This window comes from Molothrus ater, chromosome 1 (genome assembly GCF_012460135.2).
Source record: "Molothrus ater isolate BHLD 08-10-18 breed brown headed cowbird chromosome 1, BPBGC_Mater_1.1, whole genome shotgun sequence".
Classification (NCBI taxonomy): domain Eukaryota; kingdom Metazoa; phylum Chordata; class Aves; order Passeriformes; family Icteridae; genus Molothrus; species Molothrus ater.
In genome coordinates, this window is record NC_050478.2 from 24,936,552 (window position 1) to 24,956,023 (window position 19,472).

General features: G+C 38.8%; 1 protein-coding gene across 1 annotated transcript in view; it reads left to right on the forward strand.

Annotated features, from left to right (window-relative positions):
• The window catches only part of COL1A2 (collagen type I alpha 2 chain), a 37,466-nt gene extending 22,219 nt beyond the window's left edge, over positions 1-15,247 (forward strand). The window contains exons 31-52 of the mRNA XM_036406384.2: positions 1,637-1,735; positions 2,402-2,509; positions 2,961-3,014; positions 3,583-3,636; positions 4,194-4,247; positions 4,356-4,409; positions 4,511-4,618; positions 5,586-5,639; positions 5,733-5,786; positions 6,700-6,861; positions 7,558-7,665; positions 8,134-8,241; positions 9,169-9,222; positions 9,327-9,434; positions 9,637-9,690; positions 10,025-10,132; positions 10,796-10,849; positions 10,981-11,088; positions 11,485-11,731; positions 12,148-12,341; positions 13,999-14,241; positions 14,828-15,247. Coding sequence (XP_036262277.1) covers positions 1,637-1,735; positions 2,402-2,509; positions 2,961-3,014; positions 3,583-3,636; positions 4,194-4,247; positions 4,356-4,409; positions 4,511-4,618; positions 5,586-5,639; positions 5,733-5,786; positions 6,700-6,861; positions 7,558-7,665; positions 8,134-8,241; positions 9,169-9,222; positions 9,327-9,434; positions 9,637-9,690; positions 10,025-10,132; positions 10,796-10,849; positions 10,981-11,088; positions 11,485-11,731; positions 12,148-12,341; positions 13,999-14,241; positions 14,828-14,974 — 2,334 coding nt within the window. The 3' untranslated portion in view covers positions 14,975-15,247. The remainder of the gene's footprint in view (positions 1-1,636; positions 1,736-2,401; positions 2,510-2,960; positions 3,015-3,582; positions 3,637-4,193; positions 4,248-4,355; positions 4,410-4,510; positions 4,619-5,585; positions 5,640-5,732; positions 5,787-6,699; positions 6,862-7,557; positions 7,666-8,133; positions 8,242-9,168; positions 9,223-9,326; positions 9,435-9,636; positions 9,691-10,024; positions 10,133-10,795; positions 10,850-10,980; positions 11,089-11,484; positions 11,732-12,147; positions 12,342-13,998; positions 14,242-14,827) is intronic.
• The last annotated feature ends 4,225 nt before the right edge of the window (positions 15,248-19,472 follow it).

Below are 19,472 nucleotides of genomic sequence, written 5' to 3' on the forward strand. Positions count from 1 at the left end.
AATTCAGAAACCAGAATAGTCATTAGAAGGTATTGCCTCCCACTTCCCTTTAATTCTGAACTGTCAATTAACATCCTCAAAGAGCTTTGTATGGATGCCTTCCTGCATGGCAGAAGGATCCCATTTATATAGAGCAAGGAGTAGTTTATAAAGGGCTCAATTAAGTATTTGCTTTCCAAATCTGCCTCTAAAGAGATTGATATTTAACCTACTTCTGTTGCTTCTTCTTTTCTTCTGACTTGTAGATTAAATGTATCCAGTGACAAATATTCCCATTCACTCTTAAAAGTTACTCCAATCAGTTTAAACAGCACTTTTGCTCCCTATGTTTTAGTGCCCTGAGTCTGTATCAAAAACCTCATGTGCTCTAAACTCTAATTTTTCCATTTCATCCAAGCCAGGTTCCCTTTGTCATAGCAGTAGCAGTTATTTTCCTCTGCTCTAGCTTGCCCTAAGCATCTCATATCGAGCCCTCAGTGTATTTCATCCAGTATTCCAAATTAGGCCTTACTGATGCTTTATACACGAAACTAACACTTCCTAAAAGTACCCCACTGCTTGTTCCATATCACATTTTCCTTTTACATGTGTGTGTCATATTGCTGGCTATTACCTTTCCCTTTCAGTTATTTTCACCAATGAAACCTCCACTTACAGCAGAATTTGCAGTTTTGGTGCCTAAATAAATGGCCTGATACTTGCACTCTTGAATTTCATCTTTTTTCTGTGACAGCCATCTAGCAGGTTATTCACTTCTTCCAGTGTAGTCTGCCAATCCTTCTTCCTGTTGACAGATGCTTTCACCTATGTGTTATCTGCATATTTCTTCTTTTTCTACTTCTCTGTAATTAACAAAATGTATGAAAAAAATTAATTTAGGAACATCTCTACAATATAAATTAATCTGTTGCATCATTGGTGCTTTCTACTGGTGAGCTAACTCCCCTTAAGTCAGTTCTTTGACAACCTTATAGTTCTTATACAAATTCCAAGTTCTCCAGCATAACTAAAAACTCCATAATACCTTATCAGATTATTCACTGATGTCCAGCTTGATCACACTGAAATAATTTGAGATATCTTTAGTAAAACTAGTGTTTCTATCTGTGATAGATCTATTGTACACTTAAATTGAGTTTCTGGCTACTTCTGTGTCTCCAGATCTATGATTCAAATTTATCCTTATACCTGTTATAATGTACAGGTCACATTAGTAGGCTTTAGGCGTTACCTTTATTATTCTCCTGTCACCAGACACTTGCCACTGTAAAAATAATTGTTTGCCAATTACTATTCCTTTAATTTCACTAGAATCCATTATTTCTCCTAAAACAGAATCTCCATTTGCTAGTAGGATGTCTGTTAACACAACAAGCACAGTAGCCAAAATCCATGTTCAAGAAGTATTGATACTTTTGTTGTCAGCTGTTGTCATGATGCAAGAATTCATTGCTTCATTTTAATACTTCTGTGTCAAAAGCTAGAGCCAGTTCTTATGACCAATTTATTTAATAGCTGCACAATTCTAATTAAAGGTTTGTTCAGATAAAAATGTGCAATGCTGTCATTGCTCCCAGCCAGTGCTTTCAGCTAGAGAACAATTCAAGGAAGCCCTCAGATCAGACTGTCTCCTTAGGGTGAGCGTGGTCCTCCTGGCGAGAGCGGCGCTGTTGGTCCTGCTGGTCCCATTGGCAGCCGTGGTCCCTCTGGCCCACCAGGCCCTGATGGTAACAAGGTATGACTTTTCCAGCTACTATTGCCTTACTGTTGAATTCCTGATGAATGCAGTCCAAAACCTCTCTCCAAGTGGTGAAGTTCCATCCCAGCTAGTCCACACTAATATTAAATGGGTTTACGTTTAGTAATATGGATGATGGAGGGGGAAGTCAGTTTGAGTACAGGTTGTCAGCTGGGGATGCTATTATTATGTTATTCTGTTTTTATTATGTTATTCTGAGATTCTGACCAAAATTCATGCTGACTTCTGTTTATACCCACACCTACTTGTACACAGGAAGCTCCTGTCTCTAGTTAAAAATATTGTCCCCCCAAATATTAGGGCAATAATACGTGATCATCTAGCAAATGATGATGTTGGCTTGATGCTAAGTGAATCTGGGTCTTAGTTTTCCAGATTTCCGTGGTTAGTCTTTCTACAGAAATTAAGTTTGGAAAATGGACCTAAAACCTCAGGAGCCCACAGAATCAGAAAGTGTTCACTGCTAGCATCTTCACTAGCTGGAAAAGTAAAACATAAAACGTAAAACAATAGCTCAAGACAAAAATGTTACTACTCACACTGTTTACAGCCAAGTAGCATGGTGGGCAGAATAGTAATGATGATTTTGTTCCACATTGTGTGAGTGACTTGACCCTCTACATGATATGCTGTTGCTGCTAGGGTGAGCCTGGCAATGTTGGTGCTGCTGGTGCTCCTGGTCCTGCTGGCCCTGGTGGAATCCCAGGAGAGAGAGGTGTTGCTGGTGTTCCAGGAGGCAAGGGTGAAAAGGTAAGATGGACAACTGGCTTGTTATTGCATGGTTTGAGATGCCTAAATTTCATTAACTTGGAAAAACCTGCAGGTTACTCCAATGTGACTTTTTATTTGCTCTGAAACTGTATTACTCAACAGTCAGCAAGTAGAGGTTTTGTTGGTCTAACGGACTGACTGTCTTTTCCAAGGTGCTATCCTAAAACTTTTTAAAAAACACTTTGTATTGACATGCAGATTAATGGAGAACACTAGGCTGTATTAAGAAAAAAAAGAGAGAGAACAGACTGCTGATCTGGTTTCAGCAATAAGAACAAAATAATCATTGCTCATTTCTCCAGAAAACCTAGCATGAGGTTTTTGTATGATGTTTAAGTAATGCACAGATACTCAGCAAACAGCTCAAGACTTCTTTCATACAAACTGTTGTGTTCACTACCAATACAATTTTTGCCACTGTGTGTTCCAGGGTGCCCCAGGTCTGAGAGGTGATACGGGTGCAACAGGAAGAGATGGTGCTCGTGTAAGTGTCTTCTAGTTCTACTTGACTTTACCTTGCTACACCTCAGAAATTAAATAACAGAAGAATGCTCTGAATTTGCATTTCCCACTGTATTGCATTACTGCTTCTATCTGCTCATTTTTGATACAAACAAATGTAATTTTGTTGCCTCTTGTCCAAGTGTGATTGAATTTAGGAGCAGAGAGAGAGAAAAGTGATCACTTCTTATGCATACAAGCAGAGAAATTACATGAGCATAGTATTTCACAGACATTACACAGCTGTTCAAGTAACAGTGAACTTTAATTTCGTGGGCTCAGCCCAGGCAGCTAATTTTAAAGGCAGCCTGCAAAGTTACACAAAACGATCCTTAATCTGAGATTTCAGGTGTCTTTCTGAGGATTCATACTTTGGGAAGGAAAATAACAGAAGAGGTTTTGTTTTATAAAATCATGTATCCTTTATATTGAGAACATCTGAAAGAAAGTTAGTTACACGCCTTTCTCCAGGGGGAAGGAGAAAGTGTATTTAAAGTAGTTGGTCCTACTTACATTTTGCTTGAATCAATATCCTGTCTCTTGGCTTTTAGGGCCTGCCTGGTGCTATTGGTGCTCCTGGCCCTGCTGGTGGTGCTGGTGATCGGGTAAGTCTACTCTTTGAATGAAAACATGCCTTGTTGCTACAGTTTACTCACACATTAATATTAAAGATGAGTTCCACAAAAACCAATTCCATCTTTCTAGTTTGCACCAGTTTAAGTTTTTCAGATTCAGGAAGCAAGGGCTTTTGGGACTATTCAATAAAGCTTGCAATAGGACCCCAAACATTTTTCTAAAAGGGCAGGGAAGGGGATGCACATCTACATGGCAGTGAGTTATATCTGGAGAGGATTCTGATTCAGCCTTGGGCTGAATTTTTCCCAGCTGACATTAAACTCCACAATCCTACTCGCACTGTGAGAGGAGATTTTGATACAATGATAAATAACCACACATTAGCTCAGAATGGTACTTCATGCTCTCTGAGAATCATTAGATATTATTAATATAGGGTGGGTCAAAACCAGAAGCATTTTCAGTAACATCCTCTGTACTGGAGATCCAAGGAAACTCACTATATGTATCCATACCACAGGAGTATTCCTGTTCTGGCTGCAGTTAGGCCATTTCCCAGTGTCAAAGTGTTTTGTCTATCTTTTAGGGAGAAGGAGGTCCTGCTGGTCCTGCTGGTCCTGCTGGTGCCCGTGGTATCCCTGTAAGTTGTAATTTCTATAATTATTCCTGTGTCAAAGACATGATGTTCAGAAAACTGCTCTTTTAAAGATCATTCTAACCAGTTGTCTCTTCTTTGTCCTCTCCCTAGGGTGAACGTGGTGAGCCTGGTCCTGTAGGTCCCAGTGGATTTGCTGGACCTCCTGTAAGTTTTGGTTGCACTTTCCTCATATTTATACCATAATCTTCCTCTATTTCCTCTGCAAGGTTTTCAGTTCCTCATTTTGTCTGTTTTTCTGCCCACAGGGTGCAGCTGGTCAGCCTGGTGCTAAAGGCGAGCGTGGGCCCAAAGGACCTAAGGGTGAAACTGGACCAACTGGTGCCATTGGCCCAATCGGTGCTTCTGGACCACCAGTAAGTGAATTGTGTCTTTGTGAAATGCATCGTTCTCAACTGTGCCATGCAAGCAATACATTAGCCTGAAAGCCTTGAATTCTGAAAAGGTAATGAAAGAAAGAAACAAAACTTCAAGCTAGGCTGTGAGAAAAGTTATCCTGCTGATTTTCACACGTTATGTAAATTTTATCAATCTATTTATGTGGGCTCAGATCGTGAGTCTGGAACTGAAATGAAGAGAAAGTAATAACTAATTTTCAACTTGCTCTGAAGATCAGCAAAATCACTCTATCTTGGACCATTCAGGGGGTGATTGTGGGTAAGTTCTGAGCTGAGGACCTTGACACTTTTCTCTCAAAGATGGGATGAGCTGTCACAGTCTGATTTTCAGACTCAGTCATCCAGAAGCATGTGTGCAAATTTGTCTGTGCACCCATTTGCACACAGGCTTTTTATGTGCTGGCACCTTTATAGCCCAAAGTTGTATACTGCCTCACATGCATTTTACTGGGGAGCTGGTTGAAATGATGCAGAAAGTCAGACCCACATACTTCAAATACCACAAAGTATTGCAGGATAGTGTGGCTTGGTTACTTATTGTATGATTTTAATACCAATACCAGGGTCTTGCACTAAGTGACTGTATCACTCACACAGTGCAAACAGAGGATTTTGATGGATTTGCCCTGCTGTCACATTTTGACTTCCAGATTTGTTTAGATGCATGTAACATTTGAAAGGAAATTAATCTAAATCATAAATGCCTTATGCAACTTTTCTCAGGCCTTATGATACCAATGTAAAATGTGTGTGAGAATTTAATACCCTGTTGTCAGGATAGGCAGCATGGTTTTGGGCCCAGTCCTCCTGCTGGTGTAAAAATCACCCTTAGCTTTCACAATAGTGAGACTGAGCCCTTATTCTAAACAGGGAGCATTAATTGTCTTTGCTTGATCCATCTCTCTTTTTAATCCTTCCTACTTAGGGTCCCGCTGGTGCTGCTGGTCCTGCCGGCCCTCGTGGTGATGCTGGTCCTCCTGTAAGTCTTCAGGCTTTTAGAACTGACATTGTTGCTTTTCATGAAGTTATTGTTTCCTTTAAACCAAATCTTCATTTTCAAATTTGTTTTTAGGGCATGACTGGTTTCCCTGGTGCTGCTGGAAGAGTTGGTCCTCCTGGCCCTGCTGTAAGTAACTAATGAAGAAATGTAATGGGAGATAAGTCAGAAGCTGCTTTGCTTAGGGATAATCCTATCTTTTGTTACATTGATGTGAATCATAATTGCACTGGAATGACCTCAGATCCATATAGAACTGGATGAGAAAAATCTAATTGTTCAAACTCCCAGAGTACATTGCATGTACTATGCATTTAATTTGTGAGTTTTTATAAGACATCAAGCATCCCTATGCCTCTTGAAGTACCCAACCATTTCCAAGAATCAGTGTTTATTTTCTTTTATTCAAATCAATGGCTATGCAATTAGTCATGATGGAGTGGAATAAGAAGGTCATGTTCAATCTACAGAAGAATGTTAAGCTTATTGTATGTCAACATTTTCTAAAGTACCTACAGTTGTAGTCTCATTCTTGAGCAGAGCAAACTTACTCTGTTTTGGAATGTGAATCTTTTTTATTTTTCAGCAAGAAATTCTCATTCCAGATTGAAATTTGTAGTCTTTTCTTTTTAAAGGTGTTTCCAACCTTTACCAAAAGGCACTTCTTTTCTTAGATACTCTAGATTTAAATAAATTTTAAATCCCGTTTTCCAAAGGAAATCATCCTCTTGAATTGGGAGATACTGTTTTGTTTTTTTTTTTCTCATTGCAATTAATGTAAAAAGAGACAGATCTATATTTTCCCACCAAATTTTTGCCGCTTTCACCTGCCCAGAGTTTAAAAAAAAAACCAAAACAAAAAAACAGTCAAATAATTCTACTGCTTCCAGCTCTCCACTGTTAACCAAGCAATAGAAGTTTCTGCTTTGGAGCAGCTGATGACCTGTTTATTGCAAGAGACTATTTTTTTCACCTGGGCTTAAAATGAAATTTTATCCCCAGGTCTATATTGTAATGGTATCATATTCATACTCAATCCTAGGGCATCACTGGTCCCCCTGGTCCTCCTGGCCCAGCTGGCAAAGATGGTCCTCGAGGTCTGCGTGGTGATGTTGGACCAGTTGGCCGCACTGGTGAACAAGGTATTGCTGGCCCACCCGGTTTTGCTGGTGAGAAAGGTCCATCTGGAGAGGCTGGTGCTGCTGTAAGTTACTGAGTATCACATCTCATTAAAAATGTTTCTCTTCATGTGAATGTTATGGATTCTGAGATACTTTTGGTGCTTGTGAAGGGCTTTTCTACTTTGTCCACAAATTTAGCAAAGCCTTTAGGTAGAAGTTCCATTGAGACACAAGAAATTGTTCATAGGCATGCTTGACAAATATGCCATAAAAAGTGAGCCTGATCCCTGGGTCAGGGTTTTCTTTCTCTTTTTCTCTTGTGCTGAGTTGTATCTTTCTCTAACTACAGAAGAAATAGATATTTAGTCTGAGAAAAGGAAGTACATCTTCTGCTCTGAAATTGATCCTCATGGATAGAAAAAAAGAACCTGTGAACATCCATTTAGAATAATCTCAATTCATAGCTGCACCATAAACTCTGATTTGTGAGGATCAAAGGTTAAAGTTGTCTGCCCATGCAAATAAATTAATTACTTTTGAGTATCTTTAAGATTTCACATCCAGAATTACTGTCTTTTTTAAAAAGTCATACATTTCTGTCTTATTGAATTAATGACTTGTGTGAAATACCACAATTTACTCCACAAAACATTATAGAAATTTCTTCTGTGATCTGCAAAAATTTTAACCAAGAATGCAATTTTCAGTATCATTTTCTGATCTGTATGTTACATTTATTTTTGTCTATTAATATAAATATTATTCTCTTCATGTCATAGGGTCCTCCTGGTACCCCAGGTCCTCAGGGTATTCTTGGTGCTCCTGGTATCCTTGGTCTGCCTGGCTCTCGGGGAGAACGTGGTCTTCCAGGCATCTCTGGAGCAACAGTGAGTATATGATTAATTAACTGCTTTAAACAGATAACATGTAAAAAAAATTAAAAATCCACACACACTTGAGGTCCTGTCTTATGGGAAGTCAGGGAAATGCAGATTATGCTGTTTCCTTTGCTGTTGGAAACAGAGGATATGGACCTACCAGACCTAGATCAGTGGAAGAAATTATGGCTTGTTGCCATAATTTCTTCCACTGATCTAGGTCTGGTAGGTCAAAACAGAACTATCTGCAATGTGCAAATTTCTGAATGTTAGAAATGTTAAGAGGTTTCTAGTAATAACATTTAGAATGAAGATAACATTTTACATAGATAGGTATGTTTCTTGTGTCCTGATTCTTTTTTCCTTCCCAAACTCATTGCAGAAAAATGTTGCTCTTAGACAAAGTCTAAAAGTTCTGTAAGACTGGTTTGTGTTGTATTATAATGTCACATTTTGTTACAACTGTTCCTGTATTAGGGTGAACCTGGTCCCCTGGGTGTTTCTGGTCCTCCTGGTGCCCGTGGTCCCTCTGGTCCTGTGGGTTCTCCTGGTCCAAATGGTGCTCCTGGTGAAGCTGGACGTGATGTAAGCTGTCTTTTATCCTCTTCAGGTTTATTTTTCTTTATTCTGTTCCAAATACAAATACTCAGAAAAAGTGGATGGAACTGGAGGCTGTTCTGCTAGCAAACTTGTACAATGTCTTTAGAGAAAATTATATCAGGATCTTTATAGACATGGATTCCTATGCCCAACTAGGTGACAGAATTTTTAAAGCAAAAGTTGTGTCTGAAGTACGTCCTGAAGTCACTCAGAATATTTTCACTTTTTACTTCAATACCAAGAAAGATGGAATGGGGAACATATGTATCTTTCATGAAAGTATAAAAACTGCAGCCTTATCAGGGAAGCTTATTTGATAACCTGAAACATAGTTAATACATTATAAATAAAAATCTTGCAGAGACTTTGCAGAATTTCACAGAGAACAGAGAATAGTAATTTAAAAATCCCAAACTTTGTTTCGTTAGAATTTTCTGAATGAAAATGGGTTTTTTTGGACACAGCCTAAGTGCTGAAGTGAAATTAATATTCACAAAGGAAACCATTTAACCTTGTGAAATACCACAGCAAAGTGATTTAGTTGTGGCTATTGTTTAGGTCCTTTTCCCTCCACTGGCATTTTTCATCTAAAAAGAAAGTCTCAGTTTTAAAAGAATGCAAGCTAGTGAAGACCACTATTGTCTTAGCCTTTTCATTTAGAGAAATGTCGCAAAGCCCAGTAATTTTTTCCTTTACTGTACCTAAAATATTTGAAGATCATTTTAGTTTTCTGAGAACATTTAAGGCATTTGAGAATGACATGTAAAAGGAAGAGGTTTTTTCTCTTTAAGATTTATAGAATCCTATCTCAGTATCTTCTTAGTCTCACTGTAAGCAATTAGACTGAGAGAGAGCTCTGTGTGAGATGAAAGGTGATGGAATTTAGTAATTTTTTTCATGGTATTTTAATAGGGTAATCCTGGTAATGATGGTCCTCCAGGCCGTGATGGTGCTCCTGGCTTCAAGGTAACTTGTTTCTTCTTTTATTTCATTGTCATGGAAGAAATATTCCAATATATGTAAGTCAGTAATAACACAGTGTGTGTCCTGTTGCATTCCTTTGTTCCCAGGGTGAGCGTGGTGCTCCTGGTAATCCTGGTCCCAGTGGTGCTCTGGGTGCCCCTGGTCCTCATGGCCAAGTTGGTCCTTCTGGAAAGCCTGGAAACCGTGGTGAACCTGTAAGTCAATGAGATTATGCTATATTTTAACCTTCTATATTAAGGTCTAAGAGGACTAAGACTTGTCTATCATATATACAAAGTACAACCCACCTCTACTATGCATAGATAAATACTTCACTTTCTCCAGAGATGTGTTGACCATGGAATCTTCATTAGAACAATATACAGCAGTGACATTTATTCTCTATTCTTGTTTCAGGGTCCTGCTGGTGCTGTCGGTCCTGCTGGTGCTTTTGGTCCAAGAGGTCTTGCTGTAAGTCTGATTTTTAAATACATTACTACATTGATGCAAGAAGAGAAACATGCTTTATCAATAAGGATTCATAATTTTGATCAAGGGGCCCAAACATAATGCTTAAGGACCTGAAAATATTTAGGAACTTAGAATCTTAGTTAGCATTCTCTTTTGTGGGATCAATCCTGAAGCTTTTAGGATTTGCACTCTTCCTGGGTGTGTTAAGGGGATGTCCATTATATACCCTAGGATATGACTCAATGTAAAATATTTACACTTAATTCTCGCTTTGACAGAGGATGTTGTTTGAAGCCTTCTAATTTTTTTCTTTGACACTTATATCCCTTCCTAGGGCCCACAAGGTCCACGTGGTGAGAAAGGTCTACCTGGTGATAAGGGGCCTAGAGGTCTGCCTGGCTTGAAGGGACACAATGGATTGCAGGGTCTTCCTGGTCTTGCTGTAAGTAAATGATTTTCAGGGTTTTGAATATAATGAACAAAAAAACCCAAAAAAAGGTCACACTAGCAAGGAATTACATACGCACAATACAGTATATTAATACCACTTACTCTACTCTGCAGCAACTTTCAAATGAAGAGTCATAAATAGTCTCTTTAACATTCAATGGTTTTTGTACAAAATTGAAGATTCTGGTATTGGCATAAGACTGTGACTACCATTAGTTCCTTTGAAGCTCAATTGAATTTGGCTAACGAAGAATTAAAAAATCTTCTGCCTTCATTTTAGTATTATTTCTTATTTTGGCCAGAAATTGTAAAACTTTTCTCTCAGAAAAGCTGAGGTAATTTGTGGATTTTCTTCCCTCTAAATTAGGCTATCAACTTTAGGAATTCTGACTTTTCTTTTAAAACCCTCTCTGAATATCAGAAGAAACACTATAAAGAATTTTGTAGGTTATCCTCTTAAATATATCTTGACTGCCTCTCTCCTCTCTTCCCAAAACAAGCATTTTATACCCTAACTCCACTAATAAATGTCATAAGCCCTAGATTCCCATTCTCTGAGCCCAAATACACATTACATACATTTCCCTCTTGAATCAAGCAAACACAAACATGTTCCACTGCTCATTTTTTCATGACTGTGTATCTTTCCCAATAGGGCCAACATGGTGATCAAGGTCCTCCTGGTAACATTGGCCCTGCTGGCCCAAGGGTAAGTGAATTACAGAATATATTCAAATAGTTTTCATTCTCTTTGTGCAATATATATCTATGCTCCCATCCATATGAATCCCTATTTGTAGCATTTTTACTGTCATTTAAACTGTTCAAATTTCCTTTTAGGGTCCACCTGGTCCTTCTGGTCCTCCTGGTAAAGATGGTCGCAATGGTCTCCCTGGACCTATTGGCCCTGCTGGTGTGCGTGGCTCTCATGGTAGCCAAGGTCCTGCTGTGAGTATAAACTTTTTGTTGTTGTTGATTGAAGGCATTTATGTTACACTATAAGCCTAGTAATTACATCACTTCAGAAGCCTAGCAGTTTAATAATGCACATGGTTTTATTTCTTAAAAAAGATATTTAAAATTAGGAAAATGTTTAATAGACCTGAACTAAAAGGTTTTCTTTGCTCCTTATGGCCAGAGTGCAAATGCACAAAGGAGATGTGGTAGTCCTGCACTGTGCATCTTCCACTGCTTCAACCCATAGCAACCACCATGTGTGCTGCCTCCAGTTAGAGCTGAGAGTGCCAGGAGTTAACTAGGAGTATGCATGTGTGGAAGCATTTCACTAAAAGCACCATATCTCTAACAGAATGCTTTTTGTCTTCTGCTTTTGAAAAACTTCAGGGTCCTCCTGGCCCTCCTGGTCCCCCTGGCCCCCCTGGTCCCAATGGTGGTGGATATGAAGTTGGCTTTGATGCAGAATACTACCGGGCTGATCAGCCTTCTCTCAGACCCAAGGATTATGAAGTTGATGCCACTCTGAAAACACTGAACAACCAAATTGAGACCCTGCTGACCCCAGAAGGCTCCAAGAAGAACCCAGCTCGCACCTGCCGTGACCTCAGACTTAGCCACCCAGAATGGAGCAGCGGTATGTTAGTGCCAGATGTTTGCCCTTTCTGGCTCAGGGAGCACTTCCAGGGCATTAGCCTTCTTCAGTGAAAGGTATCCTTGGCCACATGGCAAAAATACTAAATGATCAGTGAAGAAGTTCTTTTCTGCCTCCAGTGAAAATAGATACAGTTACATCCTGAAAAGCTCTTTGTAGATATTGTTGCACATTATTGCAATAATTTTCCAAAATAACACAAAAATATTTAACTCTTGCTTTTAAATAGTTTCTTATACATTAACAATCCAAAATACCTGTATCCCACTTATCACCTTAATATTTCCCCTAGCTGTGATATTTATGGCCTGAATTCCTATATCAGACAAGTGAATATGAACTGCATGTAGAGTTTATGCTGAGTGAACCATGATTTACATTTCTTCCCTCAACGGCAGGCTTCTACTGGATTGACCCCAACCAAGGCTGCACCGCAGATGCCATTAGAGCATACTGTGATTTTTCCACTGGTGAGACTTGCATCTATGCCAATCCCGACAATATTCCTGCTAAGAACTGGTATATCAACAAGAATCCCAAGGACAAGAAGCAGCACATATGGTTTGGTGAAACTATCAATGGTGGCAGCCAGGTAAGTGATGTATGGCAGGGTGATTGTTTCCTACAGCACTATCTGAAGAGTTCTCAATTCACTGACTCCCAGAAGCAAGCAGATAAATTAAGTTCTTAGGGGAGAAATATGAAAAAGCCAGCTACCTTTTATCTGAAGGGCATAGAGCTCTGATTCTGATTTAGATCAGTTTTTTAAAAGTACTTCTCAGTATTGTTCTAACTTTTCTTGATGTCTGCAAATGATCAATTCAGCTTGACTAATGGTTATTGTTAAGGGAAGCCTGGACTGTAATATGGTGCATATAAAGACAGTCCAGAAAATGTCTGAACAATTAAGAAAAACATCAATCTTTTTAATCTATATTTTTTGTACAACACTATTCCTGGAAAGATATCTATATTACACATCACAGATTCAGAGTGCATGCCATCATAGCATTCAGAATTTTTGGTGTAAGTGAAAACAAGAGCTACTACTTGCATGTTAGACACTTTCCCAGCAAATTGCAAATACATCACTTTTGTACAGCTAAGGAGATTTAATTACCTAATTCTTAAATGAAATGGAGTTATATTGTGGTGAAGTGTCTAAGATGAGATTTAATCACATTGGATGAGAACAGTCTAGGGTCCTGTTTCTTAGAGTGGGTAAAAGTAGATGCTGTAGAAAGAATAGAAGAGTGAAAAAAACATTGGTACTATCCACAGACACTAGTGTATTAAAAAAAGTTTCAAAACTCTATCAAAAAGGTTTCACGGTTTTATTGAGACAGACATTGTTTGTGGGTAGCTGTGGGAACAGTAGATTTTCTTCCTTGAACTTACCAGATCTTGTCTCTGAATCCATATAAACTGTTAACACCATACCTTGGAACAGAACTCGACAGTTCAACTACATCCACTCGTGTCTGGTTGTCAGTCTAGCTCCTACTACTTTTATTTTGTGCTCTTTAGCTCTGGAGAGGCAACAGAAAAGTGATTGCAGACTTGTGATTAGTTTGTTTTTTTTTTTAAAGCTCCTAGCTGTCATGTTTTAAGCTCAGATAGAAATTAGGTACCATTGCCACTTGCTCAACTCCCTCTCTCTTCCCCCCAATACACCCTAGTAGAAGGGGGAGGAGAATCAAAGTAAAACTGGCATCTTTAGATAAAAACAGTTTAATATTTGGAAATAAAATATAGTAACAATGGTAAATAATAATGATAATAAAAAGGAAAACAATAGGTGATGCAAAATGTCATTGCTAACCACCTGCTGACTGGTGCCAGACTGCCCTGCTTCCTGAACCGAGACTGGCTGCCTTTTTGGGTTTCTTCATCCCAGTTTATATACTGAGCATTATTTTTTATGGTGTTGAATATCCCTTTGGTCAGCCCAGGTCACTTGTCCCAGCTATGCTCCCTGCGAGTTTCTTTTGCACACTTCCTTGCTGGCAGAGCATGAGACACAAAAAAAAAGATAAGTATCCTTGACTTAGCAAAAATCTGAAACATCAGTGAGTTTTCAATACCATTCTCATTCCAAATCCAGAACACAGCACTGTATCAGCAACTGAGAAGAAATTAACTCTACCCTAGCTAAAATCAGGACACTAGAGCAGCTATCACACATTTTCATTACGAGCATCCTCCTTTCCCCCACAATACAACTGACTGGGTTCCTCTCTGTTTTTCAGTTTGAATACAATAGTGAAGGAGTGACCTCCAAGGATATGGCCACCCAACTCGCCTTCATGCGCCTGCTGGCCAACCATGCCTCCCAGAACATCACCTACCACTGCAAGAACAGCATTGCCTACATGGATGCAGAAACTGGCAACCTTAAGAAGGCTGTTGTGCTGCAGGGATCCAACGACGTTGAGCTACGAGCTGAAGGCAACAGCAGATTCACTTTCAGTGTTCTTGAGGATGGCTGCTCTGTAAGTAACACAGAAACCATGGGCATGGTGTCTGCCCAGGCCTAAGCATGTGATTAGGGATAGTTGTGCTTTAATTCAGAATTAGATTATTGGTCAAACCAGCAAAATTTAGCCTGGTGAAGATACATAGTCTACAAACCCAACCATGGCAGATACATAACAAGTGGGAAGGAAGAGGTAGCAAAAAAAATCCTACCTTGTACTGTACATGTGGCCAAAAAAAGAGTTTTCAGAGGGACCAGATCCAAATTCTGTGTAAACAGAAGATTGATAAGAAAACAATGTACATGCTATAGAAGGGGGAGGATCTTTAAGTCCTGAAACAATCAGGCAGAGTTCTCTTAGGATCTAACACCATTTTGAATAATATGTTAGCTTGCATACAGCATCACATCGGACTACAGAAGATTCAAGTAAATATTTTCTCTGTATTGGAGATCTAAAAATAGCTGGCTGTGGGTATCTAATTTGCAAACAATACAAGCAAAATTAATATTAAATTACTTCGGGAATTATCCATTCAGGTGAAACAATTCTTAATACTGTGAATAGTGCAATAACAACTGCAATGAATCTTCTCTTACAGAGAAAGAACAACGAATGGGGCAAAACAATCATTGAATACAGAACAAATAAGCCATCCCGCTTGCCCATCCTTGACATTGCACCTTTGGATATTGGCGGCGCTGACCAAGAATTCGGTTTGGACATTGGCCCAGTCTGTTTTAAATGAATGAACTAAAATTAACTTAAAGCCTCTCCCAAATTATTCTCTTGTCATTTCTTTTATAATGAAAGCTGACTCCTTCCATTTCTTCTGTTCATCTACTTGCTTAAACTCTGGGCGAAAGAGAAGGAGAAGAATTGATTGGAGCATTGTGCAATGAAATTTAATACAGCCCCAAATGGACTTGGAAGTCTTTCAAGATTTAACACCTTGTTTTGGGAAATGTCAACCTTTGTAAAGAAAAAAAAACAAAATAAAAAGTCATGAAAGTTTGCACCATTTGTGGCCTTTGAATATCTTCCACAGAGGAAGTTTAAATCCATGACTTCCAAAGGTTTAAACTACCTCATACACTAAATCAAGAGTGATCTACATCTTTTGTAGGAACTTCTCCATATGATCTGAGGTACTTTCAATTCCACTCAAAATACAGTGGTGCTAATTGCATAATTACAGAGTATCTTTCCAATACTTGAACTTTGATGGTGCTAGTAGCATTTAAAGTATTGCTTCTCTGTTTCTTTGAAGTCTGTCTTAAAACCTAGAAGGTCCTGTCTCACCCACAGCTTAAGCATGTGGATAGTTTTTCTTCCTCTTTGTCTTCTTCCTCCAAAATCAGGTGTTCCCGCTTTCAAATTTCGTTTCAATCTTCTACTATGGGTAAAAAAAAAGTCATCATTTCTCAAAAAAAGAAAGAAAATGTATTTTGTATATGTGAGATGTTTAAATAAATTGTGAAAAAAATTAAATAAAGCATGTCCAGTGTTCCAAAAGAAACTATTTAATGAATTACTTGCTTAGATGCATTGGAGGTTCTCAGACCAAGATTTTAGCACATTGCTATAAAATATTTTGTTAAATCCTCAAAAGGTTGCCTACAGCTCTCTTAAGGGTGTGATTTTTCTACTTGACTCTTCATTTCAACACTAACTTTTGAGAAGTTCTCAAGAAACTCAGTAACTCTGTGCCTTATAGTATGAGAAGTTCAGGAGCAGAAATAATTCCATCCTTTTTTCCAACTTCTAAGTAGGATTAATGGGTGCAGAAGGATCACCATCTCATTTAAAGGTAGAAGGAAAATGAAGCTTCTCTCTTTCACTTGAGGACAGAAAGCTCCTGGCTGTTGATAGAGCTGCGCTGGCTGATGCTGGGCTGTAACCAGCAGAACCGTGCCTGTGCACATTAGAAAGGATGTGCAGACATCTTGCCAAGAATTTCAAATTGAGTTGTTTTGTCAGGACGGTCAGTGTTAGGCCCTTACAGTTTGTTCAGTTGTGTATGGGACGTAGAGCCATATGCTTTTGCTAACCTTAGTAATTTACTGTCACAAAAACCACCACGAGAAGCAAAGACTTCTTCTCTCAGACCATTTAGAAGACTGCTGAAATCCTTAAATGAACTGCAATTCCAACAGCCATGTTTTTGCATTTGGGAAGGTGCTTGAGAGAACCCACAGAGAACCATGAAGACAACAGCAAAACCATGTAAGGCAAGAGGTGAGATGGCCAGACAGAACCCCCAAAGAGTGGCATGAAGAAAATATCCAGAATAAAGTCCCTGTAACCTGCAGAAAGCAACACTCCAAAGATTAGCAGCTGAGACTCTGAAGGCAGCTCCAAATGGTGCAAGGGGGAATAAGCACTAAGACCTGTTTCTAAAGATTCTTTTTTTGTTCCTGCTTGCAATGAACTGATTAAGGAAAATAGGGCAAATAGCAAAACATGATCTTGGGTGCAGCTGCTATGTGCCTGCAGCTATGTGCTGAATTAGTAAAAATGGGAATTTCCATTATGAAATATAACCTATTTTTTCTTCACTGAGTAAAACATACTGTAGGTAAATACCTGCATTTACTCACTGGACCATGATGATTCTTAAAATATTATTATTATAAGCAATTTTTTTTACCATTTCAAAATAAGTTTGTTGTTGTAAAACCAGTAATTCAATATTTGAAAACAGTAAGGACTTTCTTTCTTTGTATAGATTAACTACAAGACAGGAAGTTCCTACAAGGACTGAAAAGCTAAAATTTCATCCCTCAGGTTATGCAATTCACTAGAAGGTATGAAAAGGTTATTGCTAGGATAGGGAGACAGGCAACAAAGGATTCTCTCCTTTGTTGCCTGGAGAGAAAAATAACCGCAAAGCACAGCTAAAGGAACACTTGAGCTTAGAAAGGAAACTACACCTAGCAAACACTGTCTCCTTTTGTTGTCTTCTGATTCTTCCTTTGCTCTCTGTGATCTATTCCATGGCATGTCCTTCTAGGAAGAGCACACCTTCTTTCTATCAGCTCACTGATTACATCCAAATTACTTGTTTTCAGATCTTTGCTCCCAAAACAGCCTCATTTGGAAATTAAACCTGAAAAAATACATAGTGTTTACCTCACAAATTCCAGCCTCATTAGCACTGGACAGATACTCAGTCTGCTTTGCAGGCTTTCAGCTTATCAGAACTTATTGCATGATCAACTATTTTGCTTATGCTACGTGCAATATTAAAGAAACTATCTTTCAAAGATCATAGCTGTAAATAAGAGATAAAGGTCAGACAGGGCAGAGAGCCTTATTATTGTCTAGTTTTGGGAATATAAGATGTTGAATAAACTTCTGGTAAAGTGATCTTAATTATTTTTCTGAATAATCTGCCTTCCTATAAGCATTATCTTTTGAGAATTTAATTATCAGCAGCAATACTTCTAGAGCATTAGCATAAATTAGCTGAAATAATAGATTAATGTTTACATTTGTAACAAGAAAGAATCTTGGAAGGAAAGGAAAACAGCTGGAGTAAGTAAGTGAAAGGCAAAGTTTGCAGCAAGCCCTGGCTGTACTGTGCCACAACAGAATTGCTGGGGAAGCTCTGTAGAGCGTGGTGGAGAAACCGCTGATCTGTGGTGCTCAGTTGTGACCCAACTGTGCAAACCAAAGTACTGCAGCATTCAGACCATTTTCCTCCCTGGAATCTGCAGGACTGATGACCCTCACCTGTGTGATCAATAAATATGTTCTGTCTATCAGCTTCTCTTACACCATCCCCCCAGGAGATGGACAGAGATTAAAAGGCTCCTGTTAGTATGTGTTTCAAATTGTATCTAAGCTGACTTCTGATGTCTCCAGTGCAAATATTCCTTTTTGTATCCATGCAGTTTCCTGTTACAGCAGGCTCAGCTGGAAGCACATTGGGGTCTCTGTAGCGTGTCCTTTGCATTAATATGGCCTAAGTAAAAACTAGAGGAAAGGGGAACACCATCAAAGGGACCAACACTGAGCAAAAAGAAACTCAAAGCCTGTAGCATGGTTCTAGAAGGGGCAGTTGTAACAGCACAGCCCCGTAGGGAGAAAGACAAGCCACTGCGAATTATCTTCAGTATCTGAGTTTATGTGAGATGCTCTAAGCAACTGAGCTAATCTCAGGGCTGTTGCTGTCAAAATCTTTTGTGCCTAGACTATCCTACAGGCTATTTCTTCAAAACATCAGCATCAGAACTCACCCTAAATATGCACTAACATATGAGAAGAACACTCATCCAAACAGTCTAAAATATGAATACTGTGCTACAGACAAATATCCTTTAATACAGGTGAGTGACAAAACAACATTAACAGACAACTTATCTACACTTCCACCACTCAGGTTTAAGTTGAAGCTTTTGATGTGACTTTTGATTCATTTTCTTGTAGTGGTTTCAGAGAGGATCTCCTAGAATCTGCCTTCCTACCACCCTCTTGATGCAATGCTTTACAGTAATCATGTATCCAATTCCAATGAGATATTAGCAAGCTTAAATAAACCTCAGGTTATGCAATTCACTAGAAGGCATGCAAAGGTTATTGCATAAAAATAGCAAAGCAAGCTTAAATAAAGCTATTAGACGTGTAAACAGAAGTAACCCCTACTTCATAGCTTTACTCGTGCCTCATTCTGAGCTCATTGGAAATCCACCATTTTACTATAGGGCTCCCCCATGAATCTCAGATGTGCAATGAATGCCATCTACAATGCATAAACAAAGAAATTACTGCATGTCTATATTCTAAGGCTGGAATACATTTGTCCTTTCCTGGAAAACGTGGTTGGATATTACATGAGCAAAATTTCCTACACACGAATCCATGCTTATGTATACACTCCAACTACTCAGGAAATGATGATTCTCATTAAGGCAAATATAACTATCAAAACAAACAGATCATTTGAATATTATTTTGAACACAAGCCTTTGAAATATGTAAAATAAATTCCAATAATTATTATCAATATCTTACTACGTTCAAGCTACAGAAATTGGACCTTCAGGTGAAATTAAACTTTTTGCAAATGCCAATTCTGAAGACACAGTCAAACAGCACAGCAGTTCTCCAGTATTTTCCCAGGCGTTGTGCACCACCTACTGCCTCACATAATATTTACCAGCCCCTGAAGACTGTTTTTCTAGGGCTTTTATTCCCAAATTCACTTTCATTCACAGGATCACAAAATATTCTGAGTTGGAAGG